Source organism: Podarcis vaucheri, assembly GCF_965113315.1.
Source record: "Podarcis vaucheri genome assembly, chromosome: 8".
NCBI lineage: Eukaryota > Metazoa > Chordata > Lepidosauria > Squamata > Lacertidae > Podarcis > Podarcis vaucheri.
In genome coordinates, this window is record NC_138766.1 from 68773323 (window position 1) to 68796953 (window position 23631).

At 43.7% G+C, this 23631-nt stretch overlaps 1 protein-coding gene across 3 annotated transcripts in view; it reads right to left on the reverse strand.

The window, feature by feature from the left end:
- Window positions 1–614: 614 nt before the first annotated feature.
- The window catches only part of RAD54B (RAD54 homolog B), a 40183-nt gene continuing 17166 nt past the window's right edge, over window positions 615–23631 (reverse strand). Inside the window, exons 4-16 of one of the 3 annotated variants that reach the window (XM_082233641.1) lie at window positions 19769–19960; window positions 18554–18838; window positions 17004–17166; window positions 15690–15915; window positions 12669–12876; window positions 12233–12372; window positions 10195–10485; window positions 6597–6671; window positions 6095–6270; window positions 4276–4537; window positions 2549–2615; window positions 2189–2389; window positions 615–1043 (exon numbers count right to left, since the gene is read on the reverse strand). In XM_082233641.1, coding sequence (XP_082089767.1) covers window positions 847–1043; window positions 2189–2389; window positions 2549–2615; window positions 4276–4537; window positions 6095–6270; window positions 6597–6671; window positions 10195–10485; window positions 12233–12372; window positions 12669–12876; window positions 15690–15915; window positions 17004–17166; window positions 18554–18838; window positions 19769–19960 — 2483 coding nt within the window. In that variant the 3' untranslated portion in view covers window positions 615–846. Of the gene's footprint in view, window positions 1044–2188; window positions 2390–2548; window positions 2616–4275; window positions 4538–6094; window positions 6271–6596; window positions 6672–10194; window positions 10486–12232; window positions 12373–12668; window positions 12877–15689; window positions 15916–17003; window positions 17167–18553; window positions 18839–19768; window positions 19961–23631 lie in introns of those variants that run through there. The other 2 variants (XM_082233642.1, XM_082233643.1) reach the window with 2 other exon arrangements.

A 23631-nucleotide genomic window follows, 5' to 3' on the forward strand; every position in this document is an offset into this window, starting at 1 on the left:
TTCCCACCACTGCTTCTTACTGGGAATTGAACCTAAAACCTTCTGCATCCAAAGCAGAGGCTTTTCCACTGAGCTATGGTCTTCTCCTTTAAACATTTCTTTAAAATACAAGTCAGTCAGGGAAGAAGGTGGGATTTCAGCCAGCAGCCCCAAGGACACAAGATGAGGGCTAATGACCATGACTAATAACTACACCCCAGGAGTGGGACCAATGAATGCAAATGGTAGATCATTTGATAGTAGCTCACTAAGTGCTGTAGAAAAGCACACTTTAATCATAATAACATTTCTCCCCACCAAGTCCTAGCACAGCTGGTGTTATATCATTTGTGAATAACTGCATCAAAGGGACTATCCAAAAGAGGCTCATGACATGTATAGAACATTCCTATGATGATTCCATTAGTAATAAGTAATAAGAGGAGAAATATTTGCCCAATTACAAGAGTGTGCTCAGCCCCTGGAATACGCAACAGTAGCACAGCCTTGTGAAGACATGGAAACTGTGAGCAACAAATGAAGGCTTACTGCTATGGAAGTAATAGCCATGATAATAAGAAGGTCTCTTCTACGTATGACATAAAGGAAACCCTTGGGCTGGGTTAGCTCCAAGAAAGATATTACAAAATAATTTTATTTATGACACCAAATCAGAGAAAGTAATAGTAAACAAGATGTCTTCCCCAACCATAATTTATTCTTAAATCTTTCCCCAATATAAACCTTATTACATGCTCTTTATAATTCCCCAACAATCCCATTAGTTTGCTTTGCTTGTAAAAGATAACGCACAAACGTCCATTGTGACTAAGGGAGAAACTAACATCCCTGTTTAGATGGCATCATTTAGTTGGTCATATTTTGGAAAACGAATGTAATGTTTTCTTTTACTCTTCTAAGAAAGGGATCGGGAAGATTTTCGTGATTCCCAGAATAGTGTTTCCATTGCATCAACTGTGACATAGAGAGAGGCTTTTTTGAGTCAGGTTTCACATTGCTTTGGCCAAGCTGGCAATCTTGTAGAGAAAGGTTTTCCGAGGGACCTGAAAGAAATGGCATTTTTAGAGATGCAGGGAAGAACATCGAATGCCAAATCTGTTATTTTTTTACAGAGAACAGTGTGAAAATTATGAAACGGATACAAGATCATGGGAACGAGTCCTTAATTTGTCCCCGTTTAAGGTGTTTAAGTGTGTGTGTGTGTGCGACTGAAAGAGCAAAGGCCTATCTAGTCCAGCATCCTCTTTCCCAAAGGGGTCAACCAGATTCTATGTACCTGGAAGCGAACAAGCAGTTCAAGAAAGCACTATGTGTCCTCTGCTGTTTCTCCTCAGCAAGTGGTAATTGAGAGGCATGTTGCCTCTGATCCTGGAGATAATATGTACACAGCCATCCTGACTAATAGCCAGTGATAACATCATTCTCCATGAACTTGTGCAATCCCCTTTTAAAAGATATCTAAGATAGTGGATTTCGTAGGTTAACTCTGCACTGTGAGAAGAAGTCCTCCCTTTCATCTGTCCCCAATCTACCACCTGTGATTATGATTAAACATGGGTCAAATTATTGCACAAAAGGCATAGTTTGGAACACAAACTGGGAAACCTGCGCACCACAATCTGCTGTTAGCCTGGAGAGCTCAGTTGGTTAGAGTGTGGTGCTGGTAACACCAAGGTTGCAAGTTTGATCCCTGTATGGGAGAGCTGCAAAGCAGGGGGTTGGGCTAGAATTCAGGTTTCCTCAACCTCGGCCCGCCAGATGTTTTGAGACTACAAGTCCCATCATCCCTTACCTGCTAGCTAGGGATCATGGGAGTTGTAGGCCAAAAACATCTGGAGGGCCGAGGTTGAGGAAAGCCTGGGCTAGATGATCCTCAGAGTCCCTTCAAATCCCACAATTCCATTAATCTATTCTATTACAGCTCCCATCACCAATAGTTAATTGGCCATTGGCCATGCTGGATGTTAGTCATCAGGAGGGCAACAGCAAGTTCTCCATCCCTGATTTAGAGGTTCCACAAAGAGGCAATTTGTTATTCACATAAAAGCAATTACCACTGAAAGCTACCAATCCCTATTTTTGCAATTTATAAAGCCATTAAGGGAATGCTGGGATCCAAATTGTATACCGAGTTGGGGAGGAGCCAGTGGCCAATGGAGAGGAGGAACGAAAGCAACACAAAACTCACCTAGGTCACCTTCCTTTTCTGTACATTTACACTCCAGCAAATCGTGGGTAAGGCAGCTAGACTCTTCATGCAGGGTGAACAGATCTCTAAGTTCTTCAACAGAAAAGCGGATGTGTTCGGATCCCTTGGAAAAGTCGACAACTGCCCCAGAGAGCCCTTGCTTACTGATCTGTCTCTGATAGATTTTCTCTTCTATTGTGCCTGCATTGAAAAAAAGCAGAGACACTGGTTTTATTTCTGGAAATAAGGGCCTGAAATAAAAGCCAACAGAAAATGCTGTATAATTCTTAAGAGCGGATACATCTAGAGATGTTTCCTGCAAACCAAACTCAAACAAGAGTTTGCAAATATGCGGCAGACCTGTAGTAAGCAGTCTGTAAATATGCACTGTATGTCTCTGCCCATCTCTCCAAACTCTGGCCATTGCCTAAAAGGGAAGGAGAAGGGAAATATGACTGAGCACACTATTCTGTATTATGTGGCTGGCAAGAGCATTTCACCTTATTTAAATTTACCCGCTTCTCTAACATTTGGTTGTCAGTTCTTTTTCGGACCCAAACTATCAGGTCCCGGAAATTATAAGGAAAAGCAAGTGCAACATAAACCTATATATGTTTATTAAAAAGTGGATCCTACTGGCCAAACCTAAATGTGAAGGAGAACCGTAACTGGGGCTGCCAACATCTCTTCCCTGTCTTATAAACAGCTGTGGGTGATGCAGTATTTGGACTGAGGCATGGCAGGGGGGGGCAAGGCTGAATCTCCACCTGCCAATTGCGTAATAAAAATCAGCACCCCTCCCTATAGCCACTATTAGCTACGGAGAGGAAAACACACAGGCCTTCCACAGCTAATAGAAGCTTCTGGCATGAGGGATTATCTATCAGAGACTCAGCACAATGGTAAAGGGTTAAAACCCCATTCCCCGGCTCTGCAGTGCCACTCCAAATCAGGCCTCCCTGAGGCTGTGGCAGCACCAGTCACAGAACATCTCGTGTGCACTATGGCCTTGAGACGACTCCATTAAAACCAACAGAATTTGTATCATCAGTTTCAAGAGCAAAGCATCCAGTGGCCACGATCAACCAGGCTGAATTGTCAAAACTACACAGGATCCTCCCCCCCCTTTTATTATGATTACAGCATCTCTACCATCCCTAACCCTTTCCCAACAAATTAAGGTAATGTACGACTCCACTGGATGAAAGCCCGTTTCCCTCATACACATCTAATTTTAAAAGTAATTTAGTATTAAAAACAGCAGCTATCTCTACATTTTTTTTACCCTGTGTGTATCTGTGCACATGTGCAAAACAATGGTTAAGATCCAAAGAACAACTTTAGGTGTACAAGGTCTTTGGCAAGCCCAGTGAATTTTATTTTTAACTTCTTTGAGCAACAGGCCTCCATGTCAAATCACAAATTTTCTTTTTAACCTTCCTCAGTTTCAAGATCAGTGAGCTGCATTGCATGAACATGAGGAACTAGTGCTTTTGGGGGGGAGGGGGTTTATTAGGTTACTACTTTTGGTTTGATTTTATATGTTGTGGTCTTATTGTAGCGCCCTAAGACCTCCAGGAATAGGGCAGTGTATAAGTTGAATAAATTAATAATAATAACAACAACAACAACAACAACAATAGCAGTGGCTTACTTCAAAGCGTGCTTCAGACAACGAATGCAAGGGAAATTATTCAGCACTTCATATATTTTAACCATCCTGCATAAATCAGTTATGGCATTTTCGTTTCTTGCAGCTGAGCTCAAAATAATGAGACCCCTATGCAACTGGCTATTCTCAAAGTAACTACCATATAACCCTCGGAAGGGAGAAGTTTGCCTATTTGAATTGGGCTTGGAGCATCCTGTTTGAAATTTCCTGTGAGAAAGTAAGTTGAACTTCTGCTATGGAAAATATTAATTCCACCTGCATCCATCTTTGGTAAGTATGCTCAGCAACCCCAGGGCATAGACCTGCATACAAAATGGTATCAATCTGGATGTTTCTTTGAACAAAATGTGTGCCATTAAACAGCTGCTGCTAATGATGTCTGGTGTAAAAGGCTTTTCAGACATTTACAACAAACCTGAATATCCGTGGCTGGATTCCAATCAATATCGTATAAGATTAAATGGGACGCCCCAACAAGGTTCAGACCCACGCCACCAGCCTTTGAACTCAACAGGAAGATAAAAGATGGGCAGAATTTACTATTAAAACCATCGACGATCTGCTGTCTCTGGGAGACGGGAGTGTTGCCGTCAAGCCTTGCATAGGAATATCCATGGCGTTTGCACACCTCTTGCAATATGTTCAGGGTCTGTGTGTAATTGGATACCACCACAACTCTGTCAATCCAGAATACAGTAGATCTGTTACTGGCTAATACAGTTCCTTCATGTTCATTGCATTTAAATCTCCAAAACGTATATATCATTAGTGTGTGTACCAAGGGCAGAGTACATAATTTGCATGCAAAAAGGTCCAGGGTTCAAATCCTTGGAATCTCTAGGTATAGAGTTGAGAAAGGCCCCTTTTAGCATAGAACAGGGCCAGGTAAGTGCCAGGCCACAAGCCACATGCAGTCTGCAGCACTTTTGGATCTGGCCTGCTGCATCCCCTCCTCAGCACTGCCCCCCCCAAAGTTTCCATTCACACAAATGGGAGATATTTTCTTAATTCCTGCCTGGGTTGTGGCAGGGCAAATTAAGAGGCAGGCAGCTGGGAAGGGGAGGGTAACACTCCCCTGTGGTAACTAGTTTTCTAAAAGGTCCCATATGCTGTGTGGAAGAGGTTATGGGGGGGTTATCATAGCAGCTGAGGGCTGTAGACAATGTTGAGCTAGATTGGACCAATCGCCTGTCTCAATACAACTTTGCTAAAACTCAGTGAATGCCAGATAAACAGATGAACAACATTATGGAGACCTAGCCTTCTTCCTTCAAAGAGCAGAGAGTGACAAATAGCCCATAGGGCAGAGGTTGAGCATGAGTGTTTTAGCCAGATGCCACCTGCATGGGTCTAAGAAGTGCGTTGTTGTGGTTCAGGAGGGAGGAGGTTTGCCTTGTTTTTACTCCTGCCCATGCAAAATGGGCTCCACCTGGTACACAGGCTGAGACCTTACCTGCCCGCAGACTGTCTCGCCAGAGTGGTGCATGCTGTAGTTATCTCCCACTTGGACTACTGCAATGCGCTCTACGTGGGGCTACCTTTGAAGGTGACCCAGAAACTACAACTAATTCAGAATGCGGCAGCTAGACTGGTGACTGGGGGTGGCCACTGAGACCACATAACACTGGTCTTGAAAGACCTACATTGGCTCCCAGTACGTTTCTGAGCACAATTCAAAGTGTTGGTGTCAACCTTTAAAGCCCTAAACGGCCTCGGCCCAGTATACCAGAAGGAACGTCTCCACCCCCATCGTTCTGCCCGGACGCTGAGGTCCAGCACCGAGGGCCTTCTGGCGGTTCCCTCACTACGAGAAGCAAAGCTACAGGAAACCAGGCAGAGGGCCTTCTTGGTAGTGGCGCCGCCCTGTGGAACGCCCTCCCATCAGATGTCAGAGAGATAAACAACTACCTGACATTCAGAAGACATCTGAATTCAGGGAAGTTTTTAATGTGTGACACTTTAGTGTATTTTTGGCCTTTGTTGGAAGCTGCCCAGAGTGGCCGGGGAAACCCAGCCAGATGGGCGGGGTACAAATAATAAATTTATTATTAATAATATAATAATAATAATAATTATTATTATTATTATTATTATTATTATTATTATTATTATTATTACATCGATTGTTAGGATCATCTGTTCTAGGTGTATGTCATCTGAGAGAAATCAAATTAAATCAAAAGATTCAACTACACTAAAAAAAGAGAGAAAAGCTGACCAAACCAATTTCCTACCTTTCTGCAGGGCTCAGTTCCTGAATTGCTGCCAGCAACTGCGTCAGCACGTTCAGCTTCCCCGAGTTAGTCTCAGAGAAAGAGGTTGGGGTATGCTCTTGAGAAACAATATCAAGCAGAGCCTCATGGAGGTTCTGTTTCTCTTGTACATCACAACTCCGATCACATTCTCTGTCCTAGAAAAAGAATAGTTTATTAAAAGTTGGGTGGATTTTATTGTTAACATGACATATTATTTTTAAAGCATCAAGCACCATACTTCAGACAAGTTTACTCTGGATCCTGGAAGGGTGCAGCTAATCACTAAAGCCGATTTTTTTTCCTTCAGTGACAAACAAAAGTTATTAAAGCCTTACAGCAAAACATTTCTGCTTCTTCCTTCTTCAGCTGCTCTGATGTGAATAAAAGGATGCTGTAGCCAAAGTGGGCGTTATAAAACACTGAGGACAGAATATCCCAAAATGTTGAATACGTAGATAATACTACAAGTATTAATTCTTACTTTTCCTTTGACAGAGCTCCCACTCCATGCCAGCAGTTTAAATGACAACGCTTCTTTGTAGGATTGTGTGTGTTTCTAATTAAAGGCAAAAGGTTGCATGGCTTGAAAAATCTCTTCTTAAAGCTCAGTAAGGTTTACGAGTCTAAACTATGCAATCAGCACCTCTTAGCTCCGTGGCGCTTACTCCCATGAAACTATATACAGGACTCCAATTATTCCAATACTAATAAATTGGGTATCACGCTATGTACCGTGGCTCTTTTGCACACACACAGCATCATGACGGAACAAGAGAGTTGCCTATAAAATTTACTATGACACATCCTGCCTCCGCCTATGGGCCTGATCCGGTGTGTGTGTGTGTGTGTTGGGGAACGCAGAGGAAATGACTACATTTTGGGTTTTTTAAAAAAAGTATTTCCAAGCAGAAGGTTCAAACTTGCCGCTAAAGCAAATAAAGCAGCATCTTAGGCAGGGGATGCTTGGCAGGTCCTTGGCAGGAAAACCAGCATGGAAAAGATTCCATAAAGGTAGCATCATAGATTTGTAGGGATTTGGAAGGGATCTCGAGGGTCATCTAGTCCAACCCCCTGAAATGCAGAAACCTCAAGGAGATCATACATTTTTAAAAGATTGCCCTGAAGGAATCATGGCTGCTACTGGCAATATAATACAATACAACAGAAGCAATAGGCATTGCTTTGTAAAAGGACAAGATAAAATACGCTGGCATCTCTTGACATCTTTTATTAACTAGTTCAGTGTTTCCCAACCACTGTTCCGCGGCACACTAGTGTGCCGCAAGATGTTGCCTGGTGTGCCGCGGGAAAAATTAAAAAATTCGAAAGATTTTTTTAAAAAAAGTCAAATTTTCGATTGGGGCGCCATCACTAGATGACCCCTGGGGTTCCCTCCCTCCCTCCCACTCTGCGCCTCCCTCCTCCTCCTCCTCCTCCTCTGGGGAGGCCCTTCCTGGCTCTCGGCCAAGGCTTGGCGGCTGCCACTCACTCACTCGCTCGCCCACCCGTCCCTCCATCCCTGCACCCGGCCTCTCCCCCTCCGTCCCTGGCGCGGGGGCTGCCGGGATCCGTAGTCCCCTCGCCCTTGGGCTCCGCGCCCGCGCGGGGTGCGCAAACTACGTTTCCCAGCATGGCCTGGCGTTTTGTTTGAAGCGCTCTTCTCCCGGCCATGGAATGAGCGCAGCGGCGGCGGCCGGGCGGGCAGGGGCTCTTCTGCGCAGACCCCGCGCAGCCTGCCTGCGCCCCCGCGGAGATCGGGCGGCAGGATGGAGCCCGGGGATCCCCGCGGAGGCGGAGGCTGCCCCCCAGGTAGGGCTGCGTCGGGGGGGGTTATTTTTGCAATGCTGCATCCGCGCCGGAGGGGACACATTGGACCGCGGGGAGACCCCTTGGCGGGCGTGCAAGGCAATGCATGCATGCAGGCGTTGCATGGAGTGCAGTGCAATGCAATGGCAACGCGACGCCCTGCATGCATGCATGCAACTTCCACCGGCGCTCCGGACTTGGCAGGTGAGGGGGGTCCCCAGTGGGCGGCAGAGAGAGCCGGGAGGGCGAAGGGGAGCCGGGGGGGGGGAGCAGCGCTGCTCCCCGAGCCGAGCTCGGGGGGAAACTTTGGCGTCGTTGCGCCGGGTGTTGGAAGCGGAGGCTGGCGGGGGCCCCTCACCTGCAAAACCTGGTCGCCTCTCATATATTTCGTGCATTGCATTCATCGACCGCTTTCTCCTCCAAGGAGCTCCCGGGGGCGCGCGTGGTTCTCCCCGTGTTATCCTCGCAACAACAGCCCTGCGAGGTGGGTCAGGCGAGTGGCCCAAGGGAGCACCCAGGGATTGTCCTGGCCAGGTGGGGTGATTTGAACCCTGCTCTCTGCCCGGTCTTCGTCCTCATTTAGCCCCCACATGTGCATGACTGTGCATGACTGAGGTTTCCCCCCCTCGTCTTGGCTATGGTGTGAGTCTGTGCTGTTAATTAATGGGGTTCTGCCTTCGGAGAAGATGAGCCAGCCCTCAAGGAGGTGATTATGTAATTTGCTAGCAATTCATGTCCCTCCCGGCGTGACGCTGCGCGCTGACGTCACGGGGCTGTAATGGTGGTGTGCCTCGAGATTTTTTTCATGAAACAAGTGTGCCTTTGCCCAAAAAAGGTTGGGAAACACTGAACTAGTTTGAGAGGGAGTTGGGGAGACAGGAAAAGAAAAGCCCAATTAATAATGAGTGCAGAAGCCAGCTAAGAGAATAAAGACTGTAAGAGATGGAACTGATAAAGGTTAGCATTTCATTTTCACACTTTCCAGGCTTGAGGTTTTTGAAGAAATCAAAAGGTGCAGCTACTTTCTGAAGTATGTAATTTCTCAGGAGATTTTTGCTGATCTGCCGGTAGCAGCAGCAGCAGCTGGCACTGCTGTAGTAAGTAACGAACAGGGCAGCCTCGAGGCAAAGGGAAAGGGAGACAAAGAAAATTCATTTGTCCTGTAACAGCTGCCAGAACATCTGAAGGGCTGGAAAAGAATTTGATCCTTGCCTCCAATGCCTTCAACTGCAGCTGCCACTGCTGATACTAACAACCATCAAGAGCTGTTCCATGTGCTCAGGTGAGAAAGTAGAAACCAAGAGGAGATAGATAGATAGAAAGATAGAGATATAGACATATATATATATATATATATATATATGCTTTCGTAGATTTTCACGGGTACAGGAATGCAGGTTTTGGTGTCTTCGGGTGTCTTCCCGTGTAAGAGTCGGGGTGTCTGTGCGACGTTTCGACGAGGTCTCACTCGTCATCTTCAGGCTGGTGCTTTCGGCTCTGTTCCAGTAACAAGAAGCCGAAAGCACCAGCCTGAAGATGACGAGTGAGACCTCGTCGAAACGTCGCACAGACACCCCGACTCTTACACGGGAAGACACCCGAAGACACCAAAACATATATATATATATATACACACACACAGAAGCATATATCTGTAGTAGTTTCTGGGAGGGAAGCATCTTTCCCAAAGCTGCCATGGGCAGGTCACTCCCAAAGGGTAAACATCAAAGGGCATTAGGGCTGTGTTAGAGGGAGTAATGATCTGAACCCCAGGTGAGAGATGGAGATGGGGCTACAAGGGAAGCTCAGGTAAGAGCTGGGAGGTGGGCTGCCCCAAATAAGAGATGTGCCTGCCACACAATGTATACATGTAATTTGTTTCTTCCTCTCATTGCCCACTCAGATCTGTTGACTCTGCAAGCACCATAGTTATTCACAACTTTCAAGGTTTGCTCCTACTCCCAGATGGTTCGTTAAGAAAGCATAGAAGCAGCACCTTTCTTAACAAGAAATATTCTTAACAAGAACATTATCATGCTGCTGAATCAGGTTTTTTTGTGAATTAATATAATTGGGAATAGTTTCATTGTATTTTTGTGATAAACTCGTTTTGAATTACTGTAATTTGTGAATTTATTGATATGCTTATGTGGTTTTTGATACTTGCTGGTCTTTATGTTGACTGAAATGCTGTCCATTGTGTTTTTCATGGCACCAATAATGTGAGATGCTTTGTAAACAATGTGTTTAAACAAAGCACAATATATACAAACCTTTATTGCTTTGAAGAGAAGGCAGGGGTGGTTGCAAAGTTTTTTCAGAGCTCCAATGCATATTAAATGGGAGCTGTTTTCCAGACTACCTTGAAGGCAAGCTCTAACAAACGGAGAGCTCAGCAGACTTCGATAGAGATCGAGCTGCAGTGCTGTTGGGCGGCAGAAAAGTATGCTCTCCAATTTAGGAGGGAGGAATTTGTTTATGACATCTTGGGTTCTTCTCAGAATGAAGAGTCCAGTGAGGCGAGTCAGTTCTGCTGCTCTTCTCTCTCCCAGTTCAATTTCTTCCTAAGCAAATGAAATGGACAGTCAAACTGGCTCATACAAGCAAGCTCAGGTGACTAATAATGATCTATAGATATAGAGACCTGCAATGTTGTATTGAGGAGTGTTCCTCTTCGAGTCAGGCAGCCACGCCCCCTTCCAGGATACTCCATTCCATCCCCCCGCCCCAAACAGTCAGTACAGAGCATGTGCAGTTCTGATACATCCCCCTACTGCAGGTGGGTGGTGACATTTTGGCTACACAAGGCAATGGCACCCACACCTGAACTTCAGAAATGGAATGATAAATCCAGTTTTCACGTTCACATGCCACTCTAGCTTCACTAAGAAATCCAATCTGGAGCAGAGTTAAGACAATAGGGTTTCCATGAGGAAGAAGCAGACTTATCCACTGTTAGTATGCACCCCTTAACTTTCTCCTGCATAAGTCAATAGTTGTCATTTCACTCCTATAGGGAAGAGTAAAGTACTGTGCCTGAGGACAACTGTTGCAATGAACACCAAATTTGCTACCCATCCCTAATACTGGGTGACTCCTCCAATACCAGTAAAGGTAAAGGTAAAGGTACCCCTGCCCGTACGGGCCAGTCTTGACAGACTCTGGGGTTGTGCGCCCATCTCACTCAAGAGGCCGGGGGCCAGCGCTGTCCGGAGACACTTCCGGGTCACGTGGCCAGCGTGACATCGCTGCATCTGGCGAGCCAGAGCCGCACACGGAAACGCCGTTTACCTTCCCGCTAGTAAGCGGTCCCTATTTATCTACTTGCACCCGAGGGTGCTTTCGAACTGCTAGGTTGGCAGGCGCTGGGACCGAGCAGTGGGAGCGCACCCCGCCGCGGGGATTCGAACCGCTGACCTTTCGATCGGCAAGCCCTAGGCGCTAAGGCTTTTACCCACAGCGCCACCCGCGTCCCCCAATACCAGTAGGGATTCTCAAAATATGAGCATATTATGAGCATATGAAGTTCCTTTGTAACAGATGAGACCATTAGTCCAGCTACTACTGTATCGTTTATGGGGACTGGCTCTCTAGGATTTCAGGCAAGGATCTTTTCCAACCCCTTTTGAACTAGAGACCTTCTGCATGCAAAACATGGGCTCTGCTTCTAGGTTATGGCCCCTTCCCACTCATCGTGCCAAATATGTTGTGCCTCTGCATACTGATTTGCTCTGTGCACTCAGCAAAAGTTATGAGCATTTTGCCAGTTTTCAATAGTATTCAGCAATGGAAGCCACTATAGAGAGCTAAGACCAAACGGAGCCGTTTGTGTTGTACAATAAATTCTGAAAATCCTACTCAGGTTTTAGAAGTATGAACACATGTAACACTCCAAGGGTAAAGTTAAGTAATGCCTTTCTGCACAATCTCATCCAAAAGAACTGCTCATTCCTCATAAATTGTCAAGAAGCACCGGGTGCCCCTTAATTTTATTTTTTTTAAAAAAATATTTATTGCAAGTTTTTAACAAACAAAAAAATCACCAAACATATGAATTACCATCACCAAAAAGTAACAATCAAAAGAAAACAAAAACAACCAAAGAAATAAACATAGAGAGAAAAGAATGCAACAAAAACCACTGTTCATAAAGCATATTTCCATAACCTTTGGACTTCCTCACATCACCCTTTTCTGCATTCTCAATAATAAAATTAAAAACAGCAATTTGTTACCTTGTTTCCGTTCTTATTTTGTAATTAATTAATTTTAAATCACGCTGTTCAATTCCAGATTTTGATGATAATGTACCTTTGTCGCTGAAGGCTCTCGGGATCTGAGAATAGGTTCCTCATATACTTTTTTGTATGCAGACAAAGGACCAAGTATTCCAGGATTTACATACTCTATTAATGCATAAAATTCTTGCAGATCATTTTGTACTGGAGTACCTTGGAAGAGAAAGGGAATGCATTTACAACTTCAGAAGGGCTCCCCCCCCCCCCCAAGAGCTGATTACGTTTTATTCATCTTTTGCATTACAATGTAAATTAACCTTTTTTACTGTATGGCAAACAGTGCTTCCAGCTAGAGGGGTCTGATCTCAACATCTTGTTTGGACACAAATAACTCTTCATGTAGTATCCTGAGAAGTGTTCCCTCTCCAGCTACATTCATAAATGTAACAAACACTTATTTTATCCCCATGCTAGTCCATTTGCTGGCAACAGGATGATTAAGTACTCACCAGTCAGAATAATTCTCCTCTCACAAGACAGACTGGAAAGTGCAGTCGTTGTCTTAATAGCAGCATTTTTCAAGCGATGTCCCTCATCACAAATGACAAGGCCAAACTGCGCCTTCTGTATTTGGTCCAAGGAGCGTAGAAACATCTCATAACTAATGATCAGGACTGAATAAAGCGGGGAATTGATGAACTCTTCTACTTTGTGATCCTGCAGATCGTAGAGAGAATTATAATGCTTTGTGGGTCGGGCAAGTTGGCAGTTTAAAGAAACAAAAATGCCTGTGTGTTTACTTCCTCATATAGCGGTTAGTTAATCTGTGTATGTCACTGCCACAAGACATGGACATAGTTGCTAGTTTAGATGGTTCTCAAAGGTGACAGCATCTTAAAAAGCAGAGACATCACCTTGCCAACAAAGGTCCGTATAGTTAAAGCTATGGTTTTCCCAGTAGTGATGTATGGAAGCGAGAGCTGGACCATAAAGAAGGCTGATCACCGAATAATTGACGCTTTTGAATTATGGTGCTGGAGGAGACTCTTGAGAGTCCCATGGACTGCAAGAAGTTCAAACGTATCCATTCTTAAGGAAATCAGCCATGAGCGCTCACTGGAAGGACAGGTCCTGAAGCTGAGACTCCAATACTTTGGCCACCTCATGAGAAGAGAAGACTCCCTGGAAAAGACCCTGATGTTGGGAAAGATGGAGGGCACAAGGAGAAGGGGACAACAGAGGACGAGATGGTTGGACAGTGTTCTTGAAGCTACCAGCATGAGTTTGACCAAACTGCGGGAGGCAGTGGAAGACAGGAGTGCCTGGCGTGCTCTGGTCCATGGGGTCACGAAGAGTCGGACACGACTAAACAACTAAACAACAACAAAAGTGATTACTCCAGTTCACAGGGGAGAAAGCTATCCGTGGCCAATAGTCATGATGGCTGTACACTACCTGTAGAATGAGAGGCACCATGCCTCTGAACACCAGCCACTGGGGAAGAAGAGCAAGAGAGCTATTGCTTTCATGTGGGAAGCCCTGCTAGATGAGGGCAATGGTTTGTCAAGCCCAGCATCCTGTTTCTCAAAGTGGCCATGATGTGGGCTTCTTATGCATGTGTGTGCATATAAACATCCTAATTCACATGCACACTCTCCAGTCAAAAAATGTCGCACCTTCTGTTAATTGCAAAGCAGAATAATGGCTCTGGTGAGGGGGAGGCACCCTGGTGTTCTGGTTTTTTTTTGTTTTTTTTTTGCCCTTTTTCCTATCAATTGTTACATTTGTTCTAACAGCAGAGGAGAAAGGTGGAATGACAGATCATGGTAGGCCCATAACAGGAAACACTATCCTCCTCCTGGCAATGCTGACTGGAAAAGAAAGAAAGAAAGAAAGAAAGAAAGAAAGAAAGAAAGAAAGAAAGCTGCTAAAAAGCTCCTCATTATTCACAAATGGTGAGGTGCTTCTACTCAAGTTGTGTTGCAAGTCTTTGGGTAGCTCCACTGACAATACCAAACAGCATGTCAGTGTAGAATTGTAAAGTTACATCTCAATTTTATTGTCCCCACATGGGGAAGCAGCAAAAAGCAACACTCAAAATGATTTTTCAGCTGTTTTTTACAATAGGAATACAAATGCTAACAAGGCGCAGTGTAAACATTCTCAAACCAGCTAACAGGCTCTGCAACAGTAAAAATAGAACTGAGGTCTATCCAAACACCAAGGAAAGTACCTAGCATTGTTACAGGTGGCAGGTGAACATTGTTCCTGGTTCGCACATCATGTTAAACAATGGTTTAAAGAAAACTTAGTTAATAAGCCATGGCTTAGCGTTATGTACTAACCCAGCAAAATGCCTGAACTATGCCTTGTTTGTGAAAACAAACCATGGTTTGTTGTTGCTTTACTGACCTGAACTATGGCTTAGTATTACATGTGAATGTAAATACCTCCCTAACTATGGTTTACGTGTGTTTGTTTTGTTGCCCTGCCCAAATTGCCCACCAGGTTACTGCAACTTTAAGCAAGAGAAGCCAATCTTGGCATTCAAGAACTCTCACTAGAAAATTTCCTGAAGTTCATGTTGCTGCTAACTCTGACTAATAACAGGATCCTTTCCCCCATCCAACTCTGCCTTTCCCTGCCCCCATCCCTGCCCCACTTCAATTCACAGCTGCAGCTCAAGCTGGAGTTGAAAACTTAAAGGGAATTTCTTTGACATATCACTTTGAGCTCTACCTACTTTATCCAAGAAGGCACAGCTCACAGCAGCAGCAACTTTATGCCTGAATAGCAAAGCACAGAAATAGAAGAGAGAATGCCAAGTAAGTGGAAGGAATTCAAAAGAGGTTCTATTCCTGTTTCATTACAAATGAAACAGATGAAAATACTTATGTGTGCATTATTGAAAGCAGTCTTTTAAGCATCCAGTAGCAGATGGGGAGGGGAGATAGGGGATGGCTCCAACACAGGTAAGGTTTACTGAGCTCAAATTTATGGTAATGGGTCAATTGTCAAGGACCCAGTGGGCAGACCAGAGGAGTGGAAGAAATTGATTTCTAAAAAACACATGCTGCAAAGGAGTATGGGCATTTCTTTATTGGGAGAATGTAAGGAGAACACTGCCCATTGATTAAAGTTCCTAAAGACTGCTAAGATTCCCACCCCCTCGCTCTTGGAGCAGACCAATGGAAAGGGAAATGGTGACATGATGAGGCAATGCTAGCAGCTGGGCACTGCAAAGCCTTAAGGGAAGTCAGGAAGAGGGGCAGCTCAGGTCGAGAAGTAGGTCGCGTGGAAAGAAGGCAGTGTATGACAAAACAGAGTGTGGTGCTGATAATGCCAAGCTTGCAGGTTCAATCCCCATAAGGGACAGCTGCATATTCCTGCATTGCAGGGGGTTGGACTAGATGATCCACAGGGTCCCTTCCAGCTCTAGGATTCTATCTGCAGAACAGTCTTTGGCATTTTTCAATTAACAGTGGTTTAAGAATGGTTTACATGATGTACAAACCAGACTATTATCTCACCTGATCCACTAAGAACACCTTGATTCTCTCACTTCCCAGCCATTTTTGAAATTCTTTCCCCCAGTTCTTCACCAGACTCCCAGGAGTGACTATCAGTGCCTGTTTTATTACAGGTTTGCATCCATATGGCCCTTGACGCAGGAGAGTCCAGAGGACTGAAATGCACTGCAGAGTTTTTCCTAAACCCATTTCATCTGCAAGAATGGCTCCAAATCTACAGCTTACTCTGAAAAGACAATTGCATGGTTGATACTTTATTTTTCTTCTTTAAAGCTTGGCAATTTTCTGCAAACCATTCTTAGGAAAATCCATATTGTTAAGCTATGCAAGTCCTTTTTTCTTTTTCAAAAAATATGTATTGAGGCCTGGCCTTAGATTTCTATTTCGTTTACTTACTATTTGTATGAGTTGGTTCAGTCACACACCTTCAATAATATAACAATGTTGTTACAAGGTGCATATCAAATAATTCATTTTAGTGCAAAACCAGAAAGGTCCCCACAAAACCCACAAGGGTAAAAACATTAATATACAGAAAAGGCTACAAAAATGAATAACAAAATAACATTTATGTTTATTAGCTTAATCTAGTATTTTTGCTTAGAATACACCTCCTTCTAAGTTGCTGAGGCTGTTTTCTTATACAACCGGAATCAAATTTCTAGAAAGCTCCTAATTCTGACAAAAGCTTTCTCAACTTACTCTGATAAGGGAACGAGATTGGAACAGTTTTACTGAACGAACAGGAATCAATATCCCTACTTTCGCCTTTCATTGTGGTCTTCTCCTTTGTTGTTATTCAGAAGTCCAATGAGGCTTACACTCAGGTAAGTGTGTATAGTTTAAAATTCCTACTTCAAATTACAGAGTTTACATTAAGCAAATGGCACAGCAATTTCAACAATGAGCTTTCTCACTAACTTCCCTGTTAATATGTAACGTGTCAAGTGTATCTCGAATGAGTGCCCTGCTTCTCTGAGGGTGAAATTTGCTAGGAGAGAATCGGTTGCATTATTCATTAATAGAAACCTCCTGCTGCAGCTGGTCGGAATGCAATTCAACCAAATTAACCACCAGGGCTATGCCATTTCCTACCACTACAGCATACCCATGACATATAGGCCAATTCTCAATAAGCTTTGGAGATACCAGCCTGCCTCCCACCCCATGCCAAGGTTCTAAAAAGACCGAAGAAATCAGAAAGCAAGAAGAACGTTTGCCCAACTGTGTGATTTACTGCAGATGACTAAAAGGCCATATTCCAGCTTTTGTTCACGCAATTTAAAAAGAAGTACAAAATGATTATCCTCTTACCTCATTCCCATCATACATTCATAAAGAAATGTGATCCCTTCCCGCTGGTGAGGTCGAAGATGGTTGACAATGTGGGGGTCCACAACAACATCCACCACAGGCAAGCCCAACTTGTTGAACAACCGCTGGTGATTTGGGGATGGGCGCAGCATAACTAAGCAATCTTAAATTTGAAGCACAGGAATCATGAATGCAACATTACTCAGTAAAAGCTACTGGTTGGGGGAGAAATCAACAGCTGACAAACACAGTTATGTTTTTAATTATCAGATTAAGTAAAGCAGCAGAACAGCAAGTGATTGTGAATGTTACCTAAATAGATTTCACTCTTGTTTTGATTTAAATGCATAGTGTGGATCTGCCCTCAAGGTATGAAGGAATATTTGACTAGCCACTGCTGCCTTCCCCAACCTAGAACCCTCTGCTTTTGGACTCCAACTCCCATCAGCACCAGCCAGCAAGCCTAACAGTTAGCGCTGATGTGAATTATAATGTTATAAGAATTTTATATATACACACACACACACACACATATATATATATATATATATATATATATATGTATATGTGTGTGTGTGTGTGTGTATATATATATAGTTCGCAAATGTACCAAGCAAGTACATACATAAATGTATAAACCACATGTCTGAAACCCCACAGAAAAAAAGTCCTGAAACCATTTTGTCTCTCCCAAATGACCTCAAATATTTCTCTGCAAGGTTGAAGGAAATGAGGAGCCTCCCCATTGTCTCTATGCTCACAAATCCTGTCTCGAGGGCACATTTAAGAAATGAATAGGGTGAACCTGTGACCTGTATTCAGGAACTGAGTAGTTATCATAACAAAAGAGTGGTCAGGATGCCCCAGGTAATCCAATCAGGTAACCTGGCAGACAGGATAAAAACAATGCACTCAGACTTATGTTGTAGTCCGCCCCTTCTCTGATATATGTATGATGTATGGAGGAGTGGTCTTGGGCTCCAGGGTGGGCAGTTCAAAAGTCTATATAAGGGCTTGAGCGCATGGTTTGGGGTCCCGCCTGTCTTGCATGTGGCAGTGAGCACCTTGTTGCAACAGTTAATAAAGATCAGGCTTACTAGCTGCTTTGCTTCTCAATATTCTCTGGTTGGCCTCTGTTATTTTCTTCTACCGATAGAGAACCTACAAAAGGACTCTACATGGGCTCTCGGGTACCCCATAAGGGAAAAGGAGCAGTTTTTTTCTTATAACAATAAGAAGAAACAATTGGAGGGCCCCAGGCTGGGAAAGGTTAGGCTGCTGCAGAAAAGAAATCATCCTTCCAAATTAACCAGATGGGTGGGCATTAGTTGCAGATTGTCCATTTAAATGTATTATTGCCTGTTACTAGCAACCCCTGCACATCTCCTCATGTAGATTCAAGATTAATTTAAAAAATATTCACCCCAATATACTGGAGCAGAGGAGGCCAAAAAAACAGGGTCTAAATGCTGCCAGTCTATTCAAATTCAGAAGAGGATAAAACAGAGGTTAAAAACAGATTAAAGCAGGTGAACCATAAAAATCCTCACTTGGTGCGCATGGATCATGACGTGGGTTATAGTTCTGGGAGCCTTTGGGAGGATTTCCTTCAGTGTTAGTTTTGGATACATTTTTGAAAGGGTTGCAGAATGGTTTTGCAGCAGCTTGTGAGACGTTCCAAATCTCCTCGGCAGTCTTCACACCAGACTGGAAACACTTGCCGCTTTTGAAGTCCTCTTCTGCAATTACGCCCATCACTTCGATTTCTTTGCCTCCAACCATCAGAGTCTGGCCTTGGTCAAAATTCTCCAGGTCTTTGGCTTTGTATCCAGCACCTAAGAAAGGCCGCAAAATGTTTAGCCGAGATGAACAGAAAATTAAAATAATAGTCATAATAAAACTGTCAGGTAAAAGTTAGACAAAGACTTTGGCCACATTAGGTGGGATCCAGAGTACTCTGTCCATGAACTGAAAGGCTCCAAGATCCAATGGAGACTCCTTGCTGGAAGAAGGGAAGGAGTAGGCAATTCTCATCGATTCCTCTAAAGCCCTGCAGCCTCCTTCTTCTCATGCTTATCCAGAGGATTCCCCCAACCAGCTCCATGCATGTCTGTTTGAGAACCCCTGAATTAAGGGGTGTGAAGTATTACTATACTTTTGAACCATCAGAACAAAGCAAATAATTTGTTGGATTTATCAGTTAGAGTAAAAAAAACAAACCGAAATGGTGGGGTGCATTAAACATGAGCCTTCAGGGGCCTTCAGCCTGAGATTTGGCTGCTTATTTCAAATCAGAGGCAGGTCTCTGCCTCTGAAGCTCCTGGTCACATGCATCTTTTCCTAACTACCCTCTTCTCTCTCCCAGTTCTCTTCTCAGACTCCTCCCTGTCCTTCCCCACATTCCTCCAGATCTTTCTCAAGCACCAATACTCATACCCTAAGTCCTTCTGACCTACTTCCTTCTCAGGCCCCTCTGCCTCTTTTACTCTTCGTTTCCCAAGCCCCTGCACCTGCCTGGCCCTTCTCTCTTGGAACTGAGCCCATAACCAATAGCAAGCAGCCGGAGACAATTCTGGCTTTCCTACTTCTCTGTGACACAAGAACAGTTCAGCCAATCACCGACAAAGACTGCACCACTGCCAAATTTCCTACTCCATTGTAATGCCGACCATACAAACAACTGTTTTCATTTTATTCAAGCACACATTCCTTTGGGGGCCGTGCTGAACTTCTACACATCAGAGTTGCACTCCAGTTGGCATTACCTCTTCCAATGTCTCTGCCTTCTGTATCTTTCAGGGTCACCGACTTCCCTCTCACAATAAGAATGGCATCACCTTCCCACTTCTTGTGTTTTTTCTTGGAGGCCTTGCACCACACTACGCTGAAGTATTTTGTCAGGCAGCCAGGCTCCTCCTGGTGCCTGGCTGTTGCTGTGGTCACTGGGCACGCTGGACCTGTAGAGGCGAAGACACACAAAAAAGGGGAAAGAGAGAGAGAGCGCTTGTAACACATCCCTCAGGCTGAGCCCAGGGAGGCAAATGACAAGACAGCTGTGAGTGCTAGCTCAGCTGTCAGTCTTTTCCCCTTCTTCATGCTTTTAGATGGGGTATATGCCTTTCTTTTTTTAAGGGGGAAAAATGAAACTTGCAGACACACTAAAATTGAGAAGTGTATATGGTACTTCCCATAAGTTCAAAAGAAAAGGGGGAAGGTTTACTAGAACAAATGCTGAGCCTATTTAAATATAACGCAAACAAGTAATTTATACCATCTAGTATCTCTTGTCCACATTGTAGCATAATTCTTTTTATTTTTAGTATATTTTTTTAAATGACCATACTGTATACTGAAAAATGCAATTCTAGCAATAAATTTCAAATACACTGGTTTCAGTGGGTCTACTCTGATAATAATCATGCTTTCTACAGTGGAGCAGAAACATGGTTTATTCTAGTACTCACTATCTACATAATTTGAACATCCTTGCCTGTGTAGAATGTGTGGGATTACCTTGGAAGAAGTCAGAAAGATTATTCATTTTTTAAGCATTTTAATATGCTATGCAGAAGCAATTCCATATAGACAAGCCAAAGACATTCTTTGGAAGGGGAAGACATAATCTTTCCAAACCACATTACATAAACCCAGTTTACATAAATGTAATTCATTCAATAATTTAAACAGGAAACTAATAGTAGAGACCAATTTTAATAAGGGTTATTCAAAGGTAGTCATGTGTATCTAAATATTCATGTTCTGCCCATCCTGTCTACCAACTTCCTTTAGTGTAAATTAAAAAAGCAAAATTTCTAGAATTTAGTAATCTGGAGTCTAACTAAGCACACAAATGTTCCTTGATTTCCTAAAATCCCATTAACCTTATCATTTTGCACTAAAGTAGTTAGTAAGATCCCTGAGCAAGTGCTATCCATATCAGTATTTTTTTCTAACTCCAAAATATTTCAATATTTTTTGCAGCACAGGGAAGGAAAGAAAGAATGGGATACTTGTGAACTTTATCTCTGGACTACATCAGATATTTTATCCTATTCTAGTCCTGAGGTGCCGCCCACAGAGCAAGGCAGGTTGATTGCTGCAGCACCATGGAGAGCTCCTAATGATCAACGTGCTTGACAAGGGTTGGAGGTGAGCCTTTGCCTCCAAGTCCATCTTTCTGATCCTCCACCTCTTTTATTGGAGCACTAGAGGCTCTTAAAGGGCCAGCCCTTTGAGCTGAAGGTAGGCACTTCTCCTTTGCTCTAGGTGTCCCATGCACTGTCAGACTGGTGGGGTTGCATAGGAGGCACTCAGTTTCTCAGGCCAGAACTAGCCGCCTGTGAGGGTCTCAGTTCTAGTTCTATGGCCCTGGTCCATGGGATCCAGTTTAGCGACTTCCTGCGAGTCAGCCTCATGGTCAGTGAACCCCCTGGTCCCAAACATGAGACCTGAGGCTCTGAAGCTAGGAATCTGGTCTAGCTTCTCAGTGGCAGTATAGCCTTTGACTCGTTGTCCTGGTCACTGCCGGACTTCAGGATTATGACCAGTTTTGTTTTCCAGTTACCTCTCTAGGCACACTGTGTTCCAGAGACAAATATTTGAATTATTCAGGCAGCATCAAATTTTTGGAAAGAGTTGAAGTCCCTTGTTCTTACTCTTGTAGGATCTACCAGGCTTTTATTTTCTCCAGCCCTATCTTCCAGTTGGTCGAGACCCTTATAATGGTGGCAATTAAAATCAAACACAGTCTTTGATAGACTCGCTGAGAATATCTTTAGCCTGCCTGACATTTTTCCTGATTTTCAGTCCCTGTCCTCTGTTGCCTACTCATGAACCTCTGCTTTCACTTCAATGACTACTGAATAAACACTCAACATCAAAAAATATTCCACCCATGCGACCTGTCAGCCTTTTCACCAGTTGTCCAGGCTTTCAACACAACCACTGTTGAGGATATGTGTAAAATATTGGATTTTGGAGGCAGGCTTCTGGAGATGCCACTACCATTCCTTCATTGTCATCTCTGGTCAGTCCAATTCCACAAACTATTTGGTTAAAAACCTCTTCAGAAATTGTTCTTGGGGAAAAGTGAACATTGGTACTTACTGTGGTAAGTTCCTTCTCTGTAGGAAGGAAGTGGGGTTGTCACTACCCACCTCTCCACTGGTAGGAAGTCAAACTTTTGATAGGGTACACCTGGTGGGCAGGGCAACCCCCTTATCAGTTCAATTTGTGCTTAAGCAGGTAACCTTATAGCCAAAAAATAAACAGGTGAAGAAGAGAAGACAACCCTGATGTGGGCTAAAGAGTAAGAGAAGAACAGGGGTGGGGGAGAGACAAGTGGAGGAACAGAGCAGGTGCGGAAAGAGGAGCCAGGGAAAACAAGCCAAAGAAGAACAAAGGGAAGTCCGGAACCATAGCTAGTCCAAGTAATATAAACACTGAAGCGCTTAATCAAATTCAACATGCTTTAAAGCATGTTATCAAAAAGAAGGCAACCAAGCCAAGAACAGGTCCAAGTAAAAGGACTGAGGGCCATAATTCCAGCCATGAATCTGAAAGTGTGGGGTTTCTGCTTCAAAGCTTGCCTGAAGTTCCATTTATACTTGTTTAATTGTCCTAGCAGCTAAGAAACAGCTGGAGCTCAGATGTTAAAACAATGAGGCTGCGTACGATCCAGGCAATGGTCATAAACTCCCTGCCCCTGCCTCTTCCCCCACACCCTCCCCAAATTTGCTGCAGAGGGTTGAGGGAAACCCCAGAACAGATTTAGGGGACACATCAGTGCTTTTTTTCAGGGGGTACTCAAGAGTACGCAGTCTCAGCACCTCTTTTTTTGGTTGTTAATAAGTGTAGCACTTACTGTAACAACTTCATGGTAAGTACTGGCACTTATTTTTCGGGGGGGGGGAGCACTGGGCACAGGGATACCAAGGGAGTGGGAAGGAAAGTTCCTGTGCTCATTTTAATAATGCAGTGGTTATGGTTATTTGTTCATTTATTATGTCAGCTATGTATATATTGCTTAACACCAGAGTTCTAAGCAATCAAGTTACAAAAGATAAAATCAGTTAAAATTAACCATAAAATCAGAAAATTTCTGATCTATAAAGATGTTAATTTCCGTAAGTAAGGAGTGGTGAAACACAATAATCTTTTAAATAAATTATTGCACTCTAAAGGGTTTTGAAGTTTATGGGAGTAGGGGGATACATATTTTGTCACCAGGTAGCTAGAAGTATATATGCTACTGATCAAGATTACGGCAACTTCTCCAAAATATTTAATCAATGATCTCTACACTCCTAAACGGTTTACAAGTTTTATTAAGGCCAATTTATTTCCAGGAATAAAGAGCTCATGAAAACAAAACAAAAAACCCAGAAACGCAGATTGGGGGTGGCGTCAGGGAGATTGAGAGTATTCAAGCAATGCTCCCTAAGTGTAGGTAAAGAAGGATAAAGGATGAAAGGACTAAACCAAACAAGATTACGTGGAAGTAATCTCTTTCCCTGCCTCTTATTTTACAGGGCGATATCCTTTGCACATATCAGAAATAGAAGAAGCTTTATCTAGGTGGCGGAGGGCCCCCTGAAAGGAAGCCAAAATTCAAGAGTGTGTGTGCAGG